Genomic DNA, 14935 nt, shown 5'->3' with positions numbered 1-14935 from the left:
AAAATAGTTTGTGGGTTTACAGGTTTGTAAACGGTATCGTTACTTTTCAAATACTTAAAAATAGTAGCCACTATAATTGTTTTACCAGGTCTCGGTTAAATGTCACTTCCTCCAGGAAGACGTCCTGGACCTCCTATTTTGGTTGGTACCTCTTCTTTACATTCCCGTGGTACCCTGCACTTCCACTCACAGCACACAACACAGTGCTGGCCTACCTATTATCTAAGCTGTATGCTCCTTAAAGATAGCCTCATGTCTTTGTCATTCACCATTACATTCCATGGCTTTGCCTGTTAAAGGCCTTCAGTGATTTGTTAGCTGAATAAATAAAGTTGTTTTTCTTTGGGGGGGTCGGGAGGGGACTCAATCAACACTTTCTCTTTCTATTACAATATTTTTGTTCATCCTAAATGTGTGTTTCATCCTTTCAGGCTCAGTGAACCCTCCAACAGACCCTGCACTAAGTGTTACAGAATCTACCTTTGACACCCAACCTTCTCCAGCCAACAGCATATCTCCCACAAGTAAGAACATTTCTGCACTGTTCTAATTTCCAGGGGCTATTAATCCTTTAATGAAGCAGACTGATAGAGAAAAAAATTCAGAAAATTTGTAATTTTTAATCTATGACATTTTAGATAAACGTATTAAGTCTATTTTCATGGTTTCTATGAATTAAGAGTTAGCACAGCATCCACACAGATCTTCACTTGAAACCTTGGCAAAATCAGGGTCAGTAAATATTCAGGGAGGAATTTAATTTTGTGTTTATTATTAAGTAGGTTAATGAATTGGCAGTCCTCTTCCATTGCTATATTCTTAGTGGGGTGTTGAAGAAATTGGTTGTAAATGGAGATCCTGTGAACCAGAGATAGGTAGATAGGTAGTTTTAAATTTAAATTTGTTCTGGTTCAAGTTAATTTTGACCAAGTTGACTGGTAAGGAGTATGAATTCAACCTCCCAGTGACATTGGGAATAATGGAGGTCAGGCTGGGTCAGTGTTTCTATGGCAAAGGGATATCAGTTATCTTTCAGAAGCTGGTATTGATGAAAACAAATCATAAATTCCCATGCTTCTATGTTTAATAAAGAACCATGATGACTCTCTAATACAAAAAAAAAGTATATTCTATGTAGAGTAGAAGTAAAGTTTTCATTCTTATTTAATTGAAACTATTAATTTAAGCTCAAGATGAGAACTGAAAATGAAATAAAACAAAAGCAGTCAATAGAGATAAACAACTTCTTTAGCCTGTAGCCTATAACAAAAGATGAATACAAGTCACATGTATATATTTTTTTGGCACCGCACTGTATTGTCTCACATGGTTTCTAAGGGTCAGAAATCCAGGAGTGGCTCAGCTAGTGGTATTGCTCAGGTTCTTTCCTGAGGTTATAGTCCAGCTGTTGGCTGGGGCTTCAGTCAGCTGAGGGCTTGACCAGGGCTGGGGGTTCTCTTTCCAAGCTGGAGCATGTTGGCAGTAAGTCTAAGGCTTTGAGCAAAGAAGGGTCTCTATGGGTTCATGGAGTCAGAAGTTACCTGAGAGAGATGAAATAAGCTGATTCTCGAAGTGTGTATTGTATTGATTTGACTCAGTTGAGAGCTTGATAAGCATTCTAAACAAAGAGAATAAACTTGCTCTTTGGCAACGATGTTCATGGGAATTTGAGAAAATGTGAGTTTCTAAGCTTGGGTCAGAGGGGTGGGACTGTGTAGCAGGAAAATGTGAAATAAAGAGAGCTTTAAGGTCCACACTAAGAATTCTAAATGTTATCCCTTAGGATAAGGGGCAGGGACACCATTAAATATAGTTTTAGAAAGGAAATGACATAATTCATTAACCACATATTTGTTGAGTACTTACAAGGTGCTGGAAACACAACAGTGAACAAAAGAGAAAAAAAAAATCATGCCATAACAATATTTACATTCTGCCAGTTGAAAGAAGAAATGAATTTCTTCTAATTGAGTTTTCTGTGCAGTTAGTTGACCTACATTACATGCTTTCATCAGACCAAACAGCATTCTTATTTCTGTGAAGAAACTCAAGAAAAGGTAAAGGGGCAATTGTTACCCTTAAGGAACCTACAATCTGTTATAGCTCTAGTATTAGAAAGGGAAAGAGAGCACAAATAAATATACTTGTTAAAAAAAAAAAAAAAAAAAACAGGAAAAAAATGCTATCTGATCTACTGTCACACTAAGGTGATATCATTGGAAAATTTCTGGGGAATCAAAAGACCTCCTTAACATAAGGTCCCACCGTGTTGGACCTCAGAATTGCTTTAGATCAGTGGTTCTCACCATGGCAATTTTGTCCCCTACTTACCCCCCACCACCTCCCAGGGATGTTTGGCAGCATCTCAGAACATCTTTGATTGCCACAATGGGAAGATGGGTGAAAGTGTGCTACTAGCATCTAGAATGTAGAGGCCTAAGTTGCTACTAAACATTGTATAACACAGAACAGGACAGCCTCCGCAACAAAGAATTAATTATCTGATCCAAAATGTCAATAGTGCTAAGGTTGAGAAACCCTGTTTTAAACCAGGCTCAGGTGTAAGAGTACCTATTTCTTGCTTTACAAAATCTTGACCACTGTCAAGATAGTAGCAATAGATTATGTTTGGAACAATATTCAGTCTGGTTTTTGCATGTCAAAAAATGGTTACTCAATGGCCAATTATATCTAAATAAATTTTTTCTTCTTAAAATAGTCACTGAATTACAACTGAAAAATACAAATTTTGTCTTGGCAAGCTGGAGGGTAATTGTGAAATCACAGGATGACTGGCTACCTCAGAAGCTGGTAGGATTACCTTTGCATGTTCTTTTAAGAAAGGAAGCAAGCGAGATGGAACATGTCATGGAAACCAACTTCAAAAGGCTATAGTTTCATTCCAAATTCTAAGAACTGTATAATTCAGTCATAATTATTAAGCTTCATACCGTGTTTCCCAGAAAATAAGACCTAGCCAGACAATCAGCTCTAATGTGTCTTTTGGAGCAGAAATTAACATAAGTCCCAGTTTTATGTTATAGTAAAATAAGACCCAGAATCATGTTAATTTCTGCTCTAAAAGACACATTAGAGTTGATTGTCCGGCTAGGTCTTATTTTTGGGGAAACGGTATTTCACTGCAAACATCCAATTCATAGTTTTTTTCCCCTCAATGAAAGGATAATTTTTTAAATAAATGCTGATGAAAATGGAAACAATATTCTTTAACTAGAGAATATAACTCATAACAAACTGCAAGAGTTACCCAGGGAAACCCACCAACTTGAACTGATTGGTGTTTGCTGAGTCCCAGCTACGTTTCCTGTCCTCGGAAAAGGCATGAGGCTGACAAGCTAAGTGGCGAGATGAAACAAGCCCATATGGCACAATGAGAGACACCTGACAAATCTAGGGTGCAATAATAGTGGCATAACTCAGGGGTTTCTCTTGCCCTGAGGAGAGCCATGTGCTGTGGCTATGAATTGCCTGCAGGTTATTTATTTAATAAATATACACTGAATGCCTACAATGTGCCAGGAGTTTTTGAGGTGCTGGGATACAGCGATAAACAAGACTGGCAGGGCCCCAGTTGCACAGAGCTTACGATCAAGCATGATCCACCACTTGCCTAGCCTCGCATTTCACTACCAACTAGACCACAGCCGTCCTCCTGTTCTTATGTCTGCACATGACCCTTGTCCTGATGACATTGATGTTGATATGAAGCCCTCTCTAAAAACTTAGCTGGTCCCCACAGTCTGAATATTTCTATTCCTGGACACTTTCAGTAACCATTGGCCAGCTCCTCCTCACACCTGATCCTTGGCAAGTGGGAGAATCAGACACTGAGGGTACAGACTGAAAGAAGCAGCTGCCCAGGAGATACAATGAAACTACTGATTTATGAGAAAGCATATTAAAAAGAAGTGGAGGATTAAAGTGGAAACTATGCCTTTGGATCTTTGGATGAGATTAGGTGAATACAAATCATTGGGGAAGGAGATCAGAAAATCAGTTGTAGGTCTCAATGTTGGGTTCTAAAGTTTAGAGGGGGTGGGTTCCCAGAGAGTAACAACTATCAGAAAGAAAAATTAAGAAAACAATCCCATTTACAGTTTCATCCCAAAAAATAAAATACATAGGAATAAGTTTAACCAAGGAGTAAAAGACCTGTACTTGGAAAATTATAAGACATTGAAGAAAGAAACTGAAGAAGTTACAAATAAATGGAAGTAAATACCATGCTCATGGATAGGAAGAATCATCATTAAAATTTCCATACTACCCAAAGCAATCTATAGATTCAATGCAATCCCTATCAAAATACCAATGGCATTTTTCACAGAACTAGAACAAATAATCCTAAAATTTATATGGAACAACAAATGACCCCGAATAACCATAGCAATCTTGAAAAAGAACAAAGTTGGAGTTATCCCATTACCTAATATCAAACTATACCACAAAGTAATAGTAATAAAAACAGCATGATATTGGCATAAAAACAGACATATAAATCAATGGAACAGAGAGCCCAGAAATAAACCTAAATCTATATGGTCAATTAATCTATGACAATGGAGGCAAGAATATACAATGAAGTAAAGACAGTCTTTTCAATAAATGGTGTTGGGGAAACTGGTAAGATCCATGCAAAAAAATGAAACTAGACCACTTTTTTATACCATATACAAAAATAAACTCAAAATGCATTGAAGACTTAAATGTGAGACTTGAAACCATAAAACTCCTGGAAGAAAATATAGGCAGTAAACTCTTTGACATTGCTCTTAGTAATATATTTTTGAATATATCTCCTTGGACAAGGGAAACAAAAATTAAATAAATAAACAAATGGGACTACTTAAAACTAAAAAGTTTTGCACAGCAAAGGAAACCATCAACAAACGAAAAAACAACCTGCCAAATAGGGGACGATACTTGCCAATGATACATCTGATAATGGGTAAATATCCAAAATTTATAAAGAATTTATATAATTTAACATCAAAAAACCCCCAAACAATCCCATTTAAAGATGGGCAGAGAACTTGAATAGACATTTCTCCAAAGAGGACATATACATGGCCAATAAATAAGAAAAGGTGCTCAACATTGCTTATCATCAGAGAAATGCAAATTAAAACCACAGTGAGATATCACCTCACACCTATCAGCATGGCTATCATAAAAAAAAAAAAATCAACAAACAAGTGTTGGCAAGGATGTGGAGAAAAGGGAGCCCTCGTGCACTGTTGGTAGGATTGCAAATTGGTGCAACCACTATGGAAAACAATATGGTGGGTCCTCAAAAAATTAAAAATAGAACTACCTTATGACCCAGCAATTCCACTTCTGGGTGTTTATCCAAAGAAATCCAAAACACTAGTTTGAAAAGATAATATGTACTCCTGTGTTCACTGCAGCACTATTTACAATAGCCAAGATATGGAAGCCACCTAAGTGCCCATCAATAGATGATTGGATAATGAACAATGAGGTACATTTATATAATAGAGTATTACTCTGCCATCAAAAAGAATGAAATCTTACTGTTTGCAACAACATGGATGGACCTAGAAGGTATTATACTAAGTGAAATAAGTCAGACAGAGAAAGACAAATATCATATGCTCTCACTTATATGTGAAATCTAAAGAACAGAATAAATGAAAACAAAACAGAAACAGACTCATAGATTCAGAGAACAAACTGACGGTTGCCAAATGGGAGCAGGCTTGGGGGACTGCGTGAAAAAATGAAGAGATTAAGAAGTACAGATTGGTAATTACAAAATAATAACAGAGATGTGAAGTACAGTGTACGGGATATAGTTAATAACATTGTAATACTATGTATGATTCTGGGGGATACTAGACTTAGCAGGGAATCACTTCATAAATTACATAAATGTCTAACCATTATGTTGCACACCTGAAACTAATATAATGTTGAATGACAATTGTACTTGAAAAAAAAAATTAAAATAAAAAAAGAAACAAAACAAAGGTGAGGATGCTTGAAGGAAATTGGGAAGACAAGAGGAAGAAGTAAAGGTGTGCTATTGACCATGATTGAGCTCTTCCATGGATAAGCCCTGGTTCTGATGATGCAATAAGGCTCTATAAGGCTATCAGAGTGGAATGGATGTAGTCTTTGGTGTCAGACATGCTGGAGTTCAGTTCCTGTCTTCACCACGTACTGGCTCTGTAACCTGGGGCAAGCCAGCTTATCTTTCTAATACTGTTCCTTATCTTTTAAAAAAAGGAGTAATATTATCTAGTTTATATACCGTGTTTCCCCGAAAATAAAACCTAGCTGGACCATCAACTATAATGTGTCTTTTGGAGCAAAAATTAATATAAGATCCAGTCTTATTTTAATATAATATAAAACCAGGTCTTATATAATATAATGTAATATAAGACAGGGTATAATATAATATAATATAATATAATATAATACCCGGTCATATAATATAATTAATATAATATAATATAATATAATATAATATAATACTGGGTCTTATATTAATTTTTCTCCAAAAGACGCATTAGAGCTGATGGTCTGGCTAGGTCTTATTTTCGGAGAAATACGGTAGTTATCATGAGGATCAAATGTGAAAATGCATAAAGAACAACTATAAAGCAAAGACCCACATGGTGCTCTGAGAAGGCATATGCTGATCAAAAGAAGAGTCTGGTAAACAGAATGTATTTCAAAATAAATCAAGACCTTTATTTGTGTTTTTTAATTCCTTGAAGGAGGAAACAATGACTAAACCAGTATTTCCTTTTTTTAATTACCATTTTATTCTTTATCCTCCAGCTGCTCACCTGTTTCTTCTGTTTGGTACATAGTATGTCCATATTAAATGATCCTTAAATTTTAAATCATTTCAAATATATTTCAATATTTCCTCAAAATAACCCACCAGGGAAAGGCATTTTACTGCCTTTCCCTTCTCCAGCAGTGAAAGGAACAGTCACTGGGAAAATGGAAGGAGACTGGGTTAAGAGATTCTGTTCTGCTTCATAATGTCAGGAGGAGAATTACAATTAGTTCTTATAGATGTTTCTATCTTCTCCACTCAACTCAGAACTGACTAGAGCTGTCTTCTGACTTAACTGAATTTCTAGTGATAATATAAAGGTGTAATTTTTCATTTTAGTTGAGAAATGTTTTAAAGAATTGAAATAGAAATGGGTTAGGGAGGTTTTAAGCCTTCTCATCTAACCTCATGGTAGTTTTTGAATTAATATAAATGACATTTTGGACAAAGTAATGTTTTTCCTAAGCTCCTTATTTCCTGGAAACAATTCATTGTAATGTATCTCTGGACACTCTCGAGATTTAACAAGAACAAACATTTAAACTGAAGAAGAAATAAACAAAGCAAACAACGCTCTATCACTGAGTTTGGCACATAACTTGCATACATAGTATGTCATACTACCGAACCAACTATTGAACATTGAAGAGGCTTTGCTATGTTATGAAGAATAAACTTAACCTTGAAACAGAAAAAGCAAAGAACAAGCTGTCTTATTCACATAATGAAATATGTGATTGATATGATTTTTTAACCTATTTCAGTATTTATTGCTGATCTCTTTATTATCATTACATTCCTGAGGTTTTTATTTTGATTGGAGTATTTAATTAGTTTTCAACAAAAGTATATTTTTAGTTCTTGTTCATATGAGAATGTTATTGTGTTCCCTTTACGTATAAATGACTTTTTCCTTTGTATAAAATGGTTAACATTTTTAATTTATGTAAATTGGTAAGTCATCACTGTTTTCTTCTATTATGTCTTCAGATTTTGCTTCTGAAATTCTTCAGTTGCACTTTTTAATCATATCTTTGTTCTCCAGCTTTCATTATTATCTCTTTTCATTTTAATCAATATGAGTCTTTTAAAGACTTGGCTAGAAGAAACACAAATACAATTCTTTTGAAACGCTCTACTTACTGTAAAAGACAGATATGTCCTCTTATACTTACAGAAAGTCCAAGTCGGGTTCTAGGAAAGGATTTCTTTTAAAAACAAAACAAAAACTACTCTGAGGAATAAGTAATTTTGCTGCCACCAGCGTGCTGCAGTTAGATCACAATACTGCTGCTACCGAGGCTGTAGCATGCACTGAGACAGGCAACTCCCACAGTCTCACGTGCAAGTCAGTTCAACACAAAAAACAAACACTCCTTGAGGGCTTGTAAAGTCCCAGCCTGGAAAAGAGAGGTACCACACATTGCTATTACTAAACCACGAATTGCTATTACTAAACCACTCATGTGAGCACCACACATTGCTATTACTAAACCACAAATTGCTATTACTAAACCATACATGTGAGTACCACACATCACTATTACTAAGCCAGGCATGTGAGTACCACACATTGCTATTACTAAGCCAGGCATGTGAGTACCACTCATTGCTATTACTAAGCCATACATGTGAGCACCACACATTGCTATTACTAAGCCATACATGTGAGCACCACACATTGCTATTACTAAGCCATACATGTGAGTACCACACATTGCTATTACTAAGCCAGGCATGTGAGTACTATACATTGTTATTACTAAACCATCCACAGGGCCTGTGGCTTGCCCTGTCCTCTGCCTGCAAGCTCTCACTGGCCCCCCTCTCCCCCACCACCACCACCTATCCTTTTCCAGTTCTCCTGCTACATTCCTCTGGGGAGCTTTCCTGGGACTCTTGCATCCCAGTTTCACTCCTAAGAGTCAAATTCACATGGTAACTCCTGCTGGAATTCAGTGTCTCATTTGCACTCAAAATCAATCTTTCCAAAATTTAATTCATCTTCGTTCCTCTGGCCACATCCAAAATTGCCTTCTCCTATGTTTATTTTCTCAGTTAATAGTACCGTGATCTAAAAAGTTGCCCAAGCCAGAAAACTGGGAATTGTTTTGGCTTTCTCTCTCTTCCTTACTTCCCTTATCCAATCATTCACCAAGCCCTGCTGAGTCCACATTTTAGATCTGTCATGTGTTCTCATATTTGGATTGGTCTATGTGATCCTCTGCTTGATGTCCATATCGTCCATGAACTTAAACTCCAGGAGGGTTGATCATTGTACCCCCAGTGCCAAGCACAATGCTTAGACGATAGAAGCTCCCAAATGCTGTGTGAATAAATGAAAGAATGTATGCAGGGAGTAGCATGAGAGAACAATATGAAGACTGTTAGAGGTCAGCTCATGGGGCATCAACCTTGAACCGTGGTGTAAAGCCAAGAGCAGTGGGTGGGATTTAATTTATCTAGTTCCCTAGATAGTTCTCTCAATGGCTTCATCTCTGACTTCTACATGATGAAAAGGGTCCCATAGTAAAGGGATCTTCAATAACCTGTGCAACCTGATACACACCCTCAGGTCAAGATCCAAACAAAATGCAGCTGGAGACCAATGAGGCTGAAATGACCTTCGGCTCTCTCAAGATACTAACAGGGTGTCATCGATGCTTTTGTTCCCAGAACCTTATTGGCACGTACCAGCCCTCAGCAAACTCCACAGGCCTGCCTGTGAGAGGAAGCATAGAGCAGTCAGGCAAGAGACACAGTAACACAAAGATCAAGGCAGCATGCATGTGTCACTGCTCTCACATGGTCTACAGACAACGCATCTTAGATGGAAATGAATTCTCCTTCCTTTGCAGTAAACCCGCAGTAAGCAAGGATTCTTGTCACATTATTTTCTGACCTCCAGAAAAGAACTTTTAGTCAGTCATTGTAATACAAATGAAATTCCCAGCTTGTTATCATACTGCATCAGGGTTCCAGTTACACTGCCAGAACTAAATCACATGGAGCCGATCAGTGCCACCCAGTGTGGGCGATCAGACTGGGTAGGGAAAATGTTGTTTTTAAGTAAAAGGTATTTTGAAAGGTGGCTGGCAATTGCTGAGCAGACTGAGATTTCCAGGTAATAGTAGTGTAGCTTACAGATAAATTCAAAGCTCTCTGATGATTACTTCCTAGTTATTGTTCTTCATCATTGTTATCACCATTGTTATCGTATCACCACTGTTAAAATAATTCCTTTCTGTTTTCACTTACTAAGTCAGTCAATGAATTCTGTGGAGGTCAGTTCTCAGAGCAAGAGAGAGGAAGGAAGAGAGGGAGGAAGAATGAACGAACGAACGAACGAACGAATGAATGAATGAATGAATGAATGAATAATGCTAGTTCATGGGAGGGGAGATAAGAGGCTGCAGACTGACAGTGAAAACCTCATAGGAGGAAAAGGGTCCCAAATAAAGGGATCATTTTTTTCATCCTGACAGTGATTTAAGAAAGTGGATAGTCTTTCTTCTTTTTCTCCTCCCCTCTCTCCTTCCTCTTTCACCTTTTCTTCCTCTATTAATTAGGAGGAGCACATCATATCTCTCAGTATCTCACAGTATCCAATGATTACTTATGCCTAGTCATTTATTTTCTTTTATGCATTTTTCTTTTACCTTGCCTTATTCCAAAAAGAATATGAGGTAACTTTAAAAATACATAACATTGCAAAATTTTAAAAATAGGTAACTGAAGAAATTGTTGCAGAAGGGACAAAGATAAAGCCACTTCAATGAAAAAATAAATGAAATTCAAATTCATTCTGTGATCCATAGGTTCATAAAATTATAACCAACCAGTTGCCAAAGAGAAGCATAGCTGCTCTTGAGACAGAGACTGCCTGGGCCCTCCTCTTAGATGAGCGATGGGAAGCAGTGAGTTAGAAGTTTCAGTCACTGCACAAGAATCTGAACTACTGGTGGCTCAGTGAAGTGAAAGACAAGAAGATGTAGGTGACTTGACTACTAGAAATTATTTCCCCATCATAAAGCTAATGCCCCAGAAAGTTGCCATTTTCTTCACCCCTGACAATTAGCCCTTTCTGGTGCAGCCTTTGGAATGTGGTTCTTGACTTGGGTCAGCCTGGAGAGACTGGTTGCCTAGAAAAGACCAAGGGAAATGGGGCAATTGTGAAACTCATCAGGAGATTCAAGTCTTCTGTTGCTAGGATATGCTTATGTTTTCAACACCTGAATTAAACTGCAGATGCCCTATTTTATACCTGCCAAGAGTAGTTTTTAATACTTACCTCATGCCAGGCACTCTTCTAAGTAATCGATAGGTATGACACTAAATCTCTGTGACCACCCCACTAGAAAAGTACTATTTTACTCACTCACTAGAAAAGTGAAGAATTTGAGGAAGAGAGAAAAGTCAGTAGACTCTCCCAAGATCATATATCCAATTCAGAATTAAGCCAGGATTCAACCCAGGGAGTCTGGCTCTGGAATTCAAGTTTTTAATAGCTAATCTACAATGCTTTTGCAAATCTTCAAGTGCTTTGCAAATCTGTATCTTAGACTCTGTATACAGATTGATGGGTGTAATGCAATGGCATCTTAGCAGTCAGGAGCTATATGGAAATATGCCTTCTTGGCAGCATTTGATACCACTGGCCCACAGTGCTCACCAACAAATATTTGCTGAATGGGGTGGACTTGCCTTTCTTCTGGAAACCCGCAGTCACCTTGGCTCCTCTGATACCATATGCTTTCTCTGGCTCCTCCTTTTCAATCTTCTTTTCTCCTGCCAGTCAGTCCCTTATGAAAGCATTCTTTATTGTTGCTTCCTAGGCTTACTTCTCTTCTCCCCACAAGTTGGTACTTTCAGCTACTCCAATTATCGTCTACATGCAGATGTCTCACAAATATATGCTATTTGCATCCCAGTTTCACTCCTAAGGGTTAAATTCACATGGTCAACTCCTGCTGGAATTCAGTGTCTCATTTGCACTCAAAATCAATCTTTCCAAAATTTAATTCATCTTTGTTCCTCTGGCCACATCCAAAATTGCCTTCTCCTATGTTTATTTTCTCAGTTAATAATACCATGATCTAAAAAGTTGCCCAAGCCAAAAAACTGGGAATTGTTTTTGCTTTCTCTCTCTTCCTTACTTCTCATATCCAGTCATTCACCAAGCCCTGTTGAGTCCACATTTTAAATCTGTGCACATCTCTTCATCCCCACAGCCATAGTCCAGGCCACCACTGACTTACCCTGGGTTAAAGCATCTCATAAGGACCAGTTGAATATAATTTCCTCCACTGGGTCTTTGGAATATAGCTCCTTCTCATTTCTTTATCCTCATCCCTTTATTTTGCACACAATGCCACCAACATTTTGAACTGACTTCAGTTTTCTCCCACCTTTTCTGTTCACACTGCTCGAGGCAGTCTTCTCCTTGATTCTCTTCTTTCTTTACTCAACTCCCAACTTGTCTTACTAATTCCTGTCATTTTTCAGGACTAGTTGATATGTCACTACTTCCTAAAAGTCATCCTTGAGCTCCCTTGGTTAGGTTTCTCGCCTCTGGAATCCCACAGTACACTGTATATTATGTTCTACCATAGATGACACTTACTACTTTGAACGGCAATTCTGTATTTACTGTTTGCAAGGGGAGGCAAACAAACTGCAGTAACAACAAATTCCAAAATTTTATTTTATTCATTTGTACTTGATGTAGTATAAGTCCATTTTTCCTTAAGGAAAGAGCCCATGACAGGCCAAGCCAGTGACTGGATGCTCTGTTCCATAGTCATTCAAGAACCCAGGCTGCCAGCAGCTCTGTCACCTTTAAATTGTGTTTTCTAAGTCTCCCTGCATCATAATATCTGGATAGTACATGAGGAAAGAATATGGAGGTTCATACATGGGAGATTTTATAGGCCAGGTCTTGGAATGACAACCATCACTCCCATTCACATGCCATGGGAGTCAGTTCAAAATGTTGAAGGCACTGTGTGCAAAGTAAAGGGATGAGGATAAAGAAGTAAGAAGGAGCTATAGCCCAACGACCCCATGGAGGAAATGACATTCAAGTGGTCCTTATAAGATGCTTTAACCCAGGGTAAGTCAGTGGTGGCCTGGACTATATACAGTGCAGGCTGTGGGGATGAAGAGATGTGCACAGATTTAATGTGTAGACTCGGTACATGACCACACCTAACCACACAGGAAACTAGAAAAAGTACTTCACTTTATCTGTGCCAGAAAGAAGAGGAAGGGCTTTGGTGATCAGCTGGCAGTCTGCCACACTGACCTTTATTCTCACTAAATTGTATAATCCATGAGGGCACAGGCAAAATATCTCTTTCTCTTCACTTCCTTCCTACTCTGGTATACACTGGGCATTCAATAAGTGTTTGCTGGATAAATGGAGCTATTCATATCCAGTCTTTAAAACATTTTCTCTCCCCATCCTGGTGCTGGCTTCCTATTTTACTTCCTCACAGCATCATGTGAGGCAGGTTCTAATACATCTCTCCGTGTCTGACTGTATTCATAGAGCTGGGGTGTAGTATATATTTGGTGTTCATTCGTAGGCTGTGTTGCAAACAATTGTTATTGATCATCTCTATATGTGATCAATCTATATGTACTTACAGAGTCATAAACCACAACACCAATTTATTTATTTATCCTACACATATATTTTTTCAGAAATTTGATTACCCATGTTTTTTATTGAAGGCATGCCCTTTCCCAGAATCAAGGTACCTGGGAAGCTGGGATGCCGTTCACTACTATTTAAAGCTTGAGTGTGAATGAGCATACTGGCTGTTGTAATATAAAGATATTGTTGAGAATATTGTACATATTATGCAGTATTCTTTTAGAAAGACTGGGGAGAAATTTCTTTTTTATCACAATAAAAGGAATAGCTGTGTTTCTCTTGAAAATTGACTCTTTTTTTTTATCTTATGATGTTCATCAATTGCAAAACATATACTCTTAATTTCTTAGCATTATTACTAGAAACTTCTGATCAAAATGCATCCCATATATACTAAAAGTACATAACATCAAGAAATGCATTTCTTGTACTATCCCGACTCAGGTTTCAATGGGACTCAACATACTTTTTCTAACTGTATGTTTTGCCCATAGTTTCCTTTCTATCTACTTCTTTTATCTTCTTACATTGCATATTTATATAAGCTACCTTAAATATGTTTTAGAACAAAGAAGAAATACACATCAATAAAATATATTAAAAATCCGTCTGCCCAAGAGACATTAGCATGTTTTCAGTGGAGTGTGGTTTGGTATTTTTCTTCTTCAATCTACCTTGCTTCATCCCCAGAGATATTTTTAAATGAATATGAAATAGTTTTTCATTGTGGAAGAAAGAGACAAAGGAGGAAAATGAAAAATTATGCATTATAAAGATGGAGATGACTCTAAAAGCTAGGGATTGACATAAATACAAAACCATATTTATTATGTGAAAATATTATATACAGTTGTGAAAACTCACTATAAGGTAAGTTCCATGAGGGTGAGGACCTTGTCTTTATTGTTCTTTGTATGTAGAATAGAGTTGGGCACACAGTAGACACTGAAACAATATATATTGAAAATGTGAATGTAGCACACTTTGCATTAGGAGAACTGGGTTAACAGCAAATCAATGATGTTAAATATTGGATATGGAACCACACGCATATACCTTTTGGACTCAGTTTCATAATTTATAAAAAATGAAGCCATTAGATTATGTATTCACTAAGATTCTTTCCAACTCTAAAATCCCATGCTCTGCATGCCACCCTTTTAATTGTGGTGGCAGAGTTAAACATGTGAAAGTTAGCACCTATAACAATTTGCAAATTTTGTTTTCAAAATAGGATATCCAGCTACATCTTCAGTAACCCTTGTAAATACGAGTACATCGACTCCAAACACCGCCGCTCAAAGTGAGTATAGCAGAGCTTTCCATGTATTATTCAAAAGAGCAAACACACTCCAAAGTTTTACAATAGCCACAATAATGTTGAGGTTTGGGCAAATGGCTATATTTTTTCATTTGATGTTGAAATTTTGCTTTTGAGTTAC

At 37.3% G+C, this 14935-nt stretch overlaps 1 protein-coding gene across 2 annotated transcripts in view; it reads left to right on the top strand.

Annotated features, from left to right (window-relative positions):
- CD96 (CD96 molecule) overlaps positions 1 to 14935 on the top strand; it is a 90189-nt gene that overhangs the window by 53587 nt on the left and 21667 nt on the right. For both annotated transcript variants that reach the window (XM_019715190.2, XM_074332170.1), the window contains 2 exons: positions 432 to 524; positions 14728 to 14796. In XM_019715190.2, the coding sequence (XP_019570749.2) occupies positions 432 to 524; positions 14728 to 14796 (162 nt within the window). The remainder of the gene's footprint in view (positions 1 to 431; positions 525 to 14727; positions 14797 to 14935) is intronic.

The sequence above is a fragment of the Rhinolophus sinicus genome, linkage group LG01 (genome assembly GCF_036562045.2).
Source record: "Rhinolophus sinicus isolate RSC01 linkage group LG01, ASM3656204v1, whole genome shotgun sequence".
Taxonomy (NCBI): Eukaryota; Metazoa; Chordata; class Mammalia; order Chiroptera; family Rhinolophidae; genus Rhinolophus; species Rhinolophus sinicus.
This window is presented reverse-complemented; position numbering and strand designations above follow the sequence as displayed.